General features: G+C 44.9%; 1 protein-coding gene across 1 annotated transcript; it reads left to right on the forward strand.

The window, feature by feature from the left end:
- Positions 1-1,452: 1,452 nt before the first annotated feature.
- LOC109281726 (hypothetical protein) lies at positions 1,453-5,473 on the forward strand. The gene is made up of 2 exons (XM_019481755.2): positions 1,453-1,594; positions 4,241-5,473. Exon 2 carries the CDS (start codon positions 4,268-4,270, stop codon positions 5,270-5,272), a length of 1,005 nt encoding a protein of 334 aa, XP_019337300.2. The 5' UTR covers positions 1,453-1,594; positions 4,241-4,267; the 3' UTR covers positions 5,273-5,473.
- The last annotated feature ends 1,926 nt before the right edge of the window (positions 5,474-7,399 follow it).

Here is a 7,399-nt window from a genome sequence, read left to right on the forward strand (position 1 = left end):
ATTGCATACTTTTTGATTGATCATAGTAATCTTTCGTGGACCCCTTAGACATAGTCTGCAGCCCCCCCAGGGTCCACGGACCACAGGTTGAAAACCAGTACCTTTGTAAAACTGCAATTGGGACACAAGAGGAAGAAAATGTGTGAGTTTTGGAGTTAGCTAGAGGGTGCGGTGTGTAGGAAATAGGCACGGCAGATTTTGCCAAGTTTATCTAGCTCCGTACTCCTTGTAACTCTCCCCTGTTCCTTTGCAATGCAGCACCTTTGGCAGGGACAACTGAGCCCAAGACCCAGAAGAGAGAACATACCTTGGGCCTGGCCTTTTTTTCTGGCTATGGTCCTGCTGGCTGCTGTGGGCTTTCAATGTGCATCCCACTGACAAAGCCATTCACAGAAAACCCCAGGCACCAAGGTTGGAGGATAGCGCTTTCATGCCATCCAGTTCCATCCCTTTGGGCAGGCTGGTGAAATTTGTGCAGAAAAGGCCTTGGATCTAAGAAGACTGGTCCCCTCTTCACTGAGCCAGGTCTTCCAGCTTGTAGTGGGATTTTTGGAAAGCACCTAATTCACTTCTGCTTGTCTGAAAAGCTTGTCCTCTGGATGCAGACTCAATAGTTAGGATTGCAAAACTGCAACAGAAACTGTCTTGAAATCAAGGTAAAAGTGAACATTAGAGAAACAGGTGCCTGGAGATCAAGTTGCATATCTTATGGGACCTGGATGAAAATAAAACATAATTTTAAAGTGGATATTTTATTTGAAAGCTGCTTTCACCAAGGACTTGAACAACACGACAACGTGCATTGCTTTAGTGGGGAAGGATGGGCCTACCACACCTCTGCTGTTCCCTGGTAACTGTTTGTGTGCCTGCTCTTATCCCACAGTAAGTGAAAGCTAGACTGGGAAACAGGGCAAAGCAACCACGGTTTAGTTTTCACTTACCCTTGCGGTATGAGCAGGTGCATAAGCAGTTACTACTGACACAGGGCAAGTCTCTTCACCTGCTAATTCGGTGTGAACTGTCTATATGTCCACAGCCATGTGACTTCTGTAGCTGTCCTGCCATCACTATGCAGGATTTCAATGGACGCCACCTTCAATCTGAGCCATTTGAGGCTCAAACTCTGCAGTTTTAGTGCTTAAACTAGGCTGTTGTGGCTTCTAACCAAAAAAGTAATGTCTGCTTGGCTTGGCACTGCTGCTTTGATCCTAAGAGCTTGAAATAGTTGCTCTGTGCATGAGTCTCATTTACTGCAATGGGAGTTCTGTGCACAGAGCAATTACCAGTGCAAGATTAAGCCTATTAATTAATTAAGCCTTAAGTCGTATTATGTCTATAACAGATGGACACTCAGCCTAGGTATTAAGTAATGTGTGCAGGGGACATAGAGGGTGAAATTTATTCCTGCGCATTAGGTTCGGACAGGCATTAAGTGCATTCATATTAGGACGTTAATGGGATTTAGGTGGGGAAGAGCATTTCTATAGCTCCTCTTCAGAAGGGGAAATTTTCTTCACAGTGAACGCAGCAAGGACCGTGCGAACTTCTGAACCTCACGCTTCTAAAACCAAAACTAGACCAAAGCAGGAAAGAGGTAAGGGGAAAAAACTTTGGAGCCAATTTGAAATTTTAGCGATGGTTTTTCATACAAAGTGTAGTACAGCAGCCACTCGCTTCAACTGGCTGTACTATGGGCTTGGCGCAGTTTGGGTTTAGTTGCATTTTGAGTAGTTTGCTAGCCAGGTGTTAGGTTAGGTGCCTAGAGACTTTGCAAGGTGTAGTATCCTAGAGGTAATTTAGTACTGAGGACCCATCATCTCAGGTTAACTAAGTAACTATGTTGTATTAATTCCCCTTTTTGTGATCATCATTGATGTATGTGGAATTCACCCTGGATGCTTAAATCCTTATTACCTTTCCATCCTTTCTTTCCCCAGACCAACTTCTCTCTCCCTCCTTGCTTGCTGTTTGTAGTTTAATTCTAGGACAGACTTTTAACTGCATTGGCTTTCAATCTGCTTTTCAGTTGGCTGTGCATAGAGCTCCGACCTATTCAGTGGAAGGAGGGAAAGGCATGATATGGGCAATTAAAAATGTGCTGCTGAGGGGGATTTTTTGTTTGTATTTTTTTTAAATAATAATTATAAGCCAAGGTACTGTGAGCAAAATTTAGATTTTTTTGCAGTTCACTGCAACTAGAATCTCAGGGTCAGACTAGACGACAGCTCAGAGGCTGTTGAGTGTACTGGTTCATGCTCTCCAGCTAGCTTGGGAACAATAATTCATAGGATCTTGCAATGAGTCATTTGTATGAGAGTGGCTAGAACATGCAAATAAACCCAGGGGCTCCGCTGAATTCATGGTCCTACAGAGTACGAGACAGCGCTGGCCCCAAAGAGCTCACAGTCTATCAGGGGAATACAAGCAAAGGGTTAGAGAGGAAACAGAAGCACAGAGAGATCAAAAAGGCTTGCTCAAGAGCTCACAGCGGAGCCAAGACTACAGCCCAGATTTCCTGAGTCCTGTGATGGTCCCCTATCTTCTAGACCAAGCTGCCTCCATAACTGAGTAACAATCCCTATTTATATAGAGCTGTTGGTATTTTGATGATGATGATTGTTTCATAGTTTCTAGGGTTGGAAGGGACCTGAACAGATCATCAAGTCCAACCCCCCTGCCCTGGGCAGGAATGAGTGCTGGGATCATAATGCCCCAGCCAGATACCTATCTTACCTCCTCTTGAAGACTCCCAAGGTAGGGGAGAGCATCATGATGATGATGTTAAAAAAAAAAGAGGGTTTTTCTAATAGGCAAAGGAGAGGGCATGTATTCAGGGCACCTGCACTGATTGGGGGCTGAGGAGAATGGAAGTCAGTATTTGCCAAATGCAAAAAGACAACATTTGACAACACTTGGTGACTGTTGCATCTTATCTTCTAAGAGACAAAAACATTGGAAACCAAACCACATCTATACTATAAAGAGTAGCGGGTAGTACTTAGGGATGTATTTGGCAGCCGTGTTGGTCTGAGACAAAAAGAAACGCAAAAGTTGAACCCTTGGTTCGGAGATGATACATTGTATTAGACCAACTAAGAAATCACAAAAAAATGCTCTTTTTCTGCAAGCTGTCAGGTGCACACCCATCCGCAGGCTCAGGGAAAATTAAAAGATGGTTAAAAGTCCCCATAGGTAGAAAATAAACTTCATTTTTGTACAGTGGAAGCTGAAGGTGGAAGCCTGTTCCTCTGGGTCCATGAGAGTGTGTTTGTGCAGATAAGGTACCAAGATATCTGCTCTTTGTGCAGATAAGGCACCATATCCTTCCCTGCTGGTAGCAGATGGCAGACAGGCAAGGACCTGTAGAGATCTTTCTTGTTGTTCATCAATGAAGTTTAAATCCAAAATCAGCTAAAATTCACAATCTTCCATGTTTCAGAGCTGTATTTGGTAGCCGTGTTGGTTCTGGGTGGTACTTGGAAGTCACTGAATATGCCATTAAAATGAACATAGCAATTATTTTCTACTCTTCATAGATGTGCTAGGCAATTCCCAGACAGAAACAAAGGCCTGCTCACTCCAGGAGGAGCTCGCACATTAAAGGCACAGACTCTGTACATTAATGATAAAGTCACTGCTGTGCCCGCAGCGTAGTGTAGACATACTAGCTTTCAACTAGCTTGGAGCTCAGCATAGAGTGTAAAACCACTTGGGGAAGCTGAATCAGTATTTGAGCAGACATCCTGTGCTCACTTCCATACTGCCACACCTGGACTCTTCCTGGTACTCAAACTAGCTAGTTTAAAGCTAGTTCTGGCATATCTACTGGGACTACAGAGCAGTGGTAAGATCTCAGAGATGGCTGAATGGATTGAGTGGAGGAAGGAGGAATACAACATGTTACTAGACGGCTCAGTTTTGTTTTTGGAGTCAGCATAAGTGAGATGGATTCCTTGCAAGCAGCCTGGTAAGCTCACCAGCTTTGGTGGTGGCACCCTTCAACTATGGGAGGCTGCCTCTTGAACCAGTGGCAGTGAAACCATCTCTGCAGGGCAGTGGGGGCACGTGCATTATTAGCCCACCTCTGACCTTGATGTTTTATGGTTTTAGTGCCTTAAGGTTTGCTGGGATGTCAAAGCACTACTTTTGCAAGCTGTACAATCTTATTCCTAATAACTAATGGTGGCTAGAAGTATTACACACAGCATTGATTTCTTTTCATGCTTGCTTTTTCTTGCAGGTTGCTCCAGTAGCAGAGGAAAAGCCGATGCCCAAGTTGAACTGCAAAGTTAGTGAAGTAATGGTCAAGAACTTGCCACCGGGGAAAAACCCCATCATCATCCCTCCAGGTGGAAAGATGGGAAGTGAGTCCAGAGCCATTAATTTCCACCCGCCTTCTCCAAGAATTTCAGAGGCTAAGAACAAGGGGGAGAAAAAACTCCGGGCTGAGAAACTAAAGAAAGAGGGGGCCACTTCTCCCAACCTGTCTCGTGCAAATGAGGTGTGCAGCACAGACAACCTTGCTCTGAAAAGGCCGGTGAAGCTGGCTCCTTTGGAGATTCCCCAGGACGTGAAAGAAGCCCAACTCCAGAAGATTATGAGCATTCAGGCAGAAGCTCAAAGGGCTGCTCTCAAGCTAGCGACAACTGGCTTTGCCAGCAGTGAGCCCCATGTGAAACGGGTGAAAAATCTGGCCCAGGTAGAACTGGAAAACCTGCAGAAGATAAAGCTGAATGAGAAGGTTACACTAGAGAACAAAGATCAGCCCCGTTCACCGAAAGGCACCAAACCCTTGTATAAGGTGCAAATTATCTTGCCCCCAGAGACAGGCTCCAAAGTGGCAAAAACTTCAGATGCTGAAGATACCCCAGTGACATCCCGTAAGCAGTTAACCCCCAAAGCCAAGCAAGATGCTACACAAGTACCCGACCCACATGAAGAGGCCAATGTTCCCAATGGTAGCCCTCGTCCTTGCCAGACCACTGCCCAGCGCCGCCTCAGATTAAGGCAGATGAAAGAGCATCAAGAAGAGCACAGTATAGCCAAGCCCTTGAAGGCCATGGCTCCAAACACAGAGGAGGCAAAGCAGAAAATCGTGGGGCAACGAACACAAAAGACCCTGACTGATGCAAGCAGACTCGTGGAGAACCTGGCCAAGAAGCACAGGGAGCGAGGAGCTGGGCAAAATGCGGCTGGTGGAAACACCCTCGAGAGGAAACAGTCTACTCGAAGGATGGCTGTAGGGGACATCATCCAGGTGGATGAAGAATGAACTTGGTGCCCAAGTTCCTCCCTGGATGCTGCTGCTCCATAATTCGGAGCCTGAAGACAAACACGAGCATTAGGCATAGATGCAACACCTGCCGAATAATCGAATAATGTACATTACATCTGCCCATCGCTCAGCTGCCAGGTGAATGATGCCACCATTTTGTAGAGCGACAGTATGCAATAAAAGTCATTTTCCCCTGTTCATTGTCCATACTTCATTTTCCCACCGACAAATAAGCAGAATCCTTCACAGGCCAACCCTTAGGTTAGAGAATTTGCTTGATTAACTGAGACCCAAGATGTTGCGATGGGACTAATGAATGCATTGCAGAAAAAGAGGGGAGGAAACCAGCCAAGAGGGGGAACAGATTTTAGCTCCAGCCCTTTAAGTGTATCGGGGTGAGGAAGGCAGACAAGCAGTGAGTGGGAAGCTGCTGTTTTATATGCTTTGCCAGGAAGGTGGAAGTTTCCACGAGGACGCTCTGCATCCCGTTGTCTCTCCCTAGCACTTGCACATAGAGAGAACTGACCATTTGCAGAGAAGAAAGCAGGCTACGGCACAACAGCATTAGTGCTACTGAAATAAAATATGTTGTCCTCAAACCTGCATCTGCTGATAAACTGCAGTCATATCAACCAAGAGGCAATAAACCCGGAGGCTGTGCATTCAAGATGTTATAAATAGAATCAAGTGAGCTTTAACTGTCAGCTACAGCACAAGAAATTGTAAAATTAAATAAAAAGCCGGAGAAACTCAGGGAGATATTTTCCAAGTGGTGCTCAGGGAGTGGAATAAATTAGTAATTCAATTCCCATCGAGTTCCCTGCAGTCCAACAGCTTCATTTCTAATTCTTTCATTATGGTTAGTTAGAGAAATTGTATATAGGGAACTCTCATCCTATGATGGTAGGGAAGATTTAGATGTGTCCATAGGGATTCCCATTCTCAGGCCACTTGTTATCAATATATTTATAAATGATTCAGTTGAAAATGTATATTCATGGCTGGTAAAATGGAAGGGGACAGGCCAGCTTCACAGGTAGTCCTGCAGTGCTGGGAAAAGTGAGCTCATGTGTACATATGCTGTAATACAGCCAGATGCACGGGTATCTGTCTAGGGCAAAGAATGCAGGTCACACTAAAACCATAGTGGGCTGCGTCTGGGAACATAATGATGCCATAAAGGGCTCACGTGTCCCTGTAAATAGCTAGCTGAACATATGTTTCAAGTGCAATGCTGTAGCTAAAAAAGCACCCAAATCCTTGGATGCATACACTAAGGAATGTAAAGTATGAGGAGGCAGGTGGTGTAGTCTCTGATTACAACGTTAGTGAAAGCATTATTAGAATGATATGCCTGGCTCTGAAGTCCACATGTTGCAAAGGATGTTGGGAAACTTGGAAAGCCTGGAAAACATAAGCAACCCCATATGTGAGAGAGAAGAAGCTTGATCTATCTAGTATGCCCAGAGAAGGGTCTGCTAGAGAAAAGACTGCTGATAGAAGATGGCTTTTTAATGTAGCAGAAAAGGTATAGCAAGATGCTGCAGCTAGATAAATTTGCACAAGATACAGGTGTAATTTTTTTCAAAGTGACATTAATGAACTGGTTTACTGATCGGTGTTATGCAGGAGGTTAGACTAGACTATTATAATGGTGACCCCAGGCCTTAAAAATCTATTAATCTATTAATTCCTCTCTTATTTCTCCCAGATTTATAAGCCCAGTCTATCTGGAAATGTGATGTTATATATTTGTTTCCATAGTGTGTAAAATTTTCAGCAATAGAAAAAGTATGTGATGATAGCAGCAGGGGGAAAAAGGGTACTTTCTCGTATCGTTCTTTAACAACGCTAAAGCCTACGGGCACTTTTACATGTGCCTGAGGAGTAGGGGGTGCCCTTTAATTGGAGCGGCTCCGAGAGCTGCTTTAATTAAAGCCCTGCAGCGTCTCATGTCCCCATGCTTCAAAATGGTGCTGGGCGAGCGCCTGACCTAAAGCTCATTCAACGAGCTCATTTAAGTGCCCCCGCTGCCATTTTTAAGCTCCGGGAAGCTGATACACAAGACGCGGGAGGCTGCTGGAGCGCGGCAATTAGCACACTGCAGCAGATTCAATTAAAGAA

Source organism: Alligator mississippiensis, chromosome 3, assembly GCF_030867095.1.
Source record: "Alligator mississippiensis isolate rAllMis1 chromosome 3, rAllMis1, whole genome shotgun sequence".
Classification (NCBI taxonomy): Eukaryota; Metazoa; Chordata; order Crocodylia; family Alligatoridae; genus Alligator; species Alligator mississippiensis.

What these genes read in the sequence shown, in the direction of transcription:
- LOC109281726 (XM_019481755.2), top strand. Translation starts at nt 4,268, where the DNA reads ATGCCCAAGTTGAACTGCAAAGTTAGTGAAGTAATGGTCAAGAACTTG.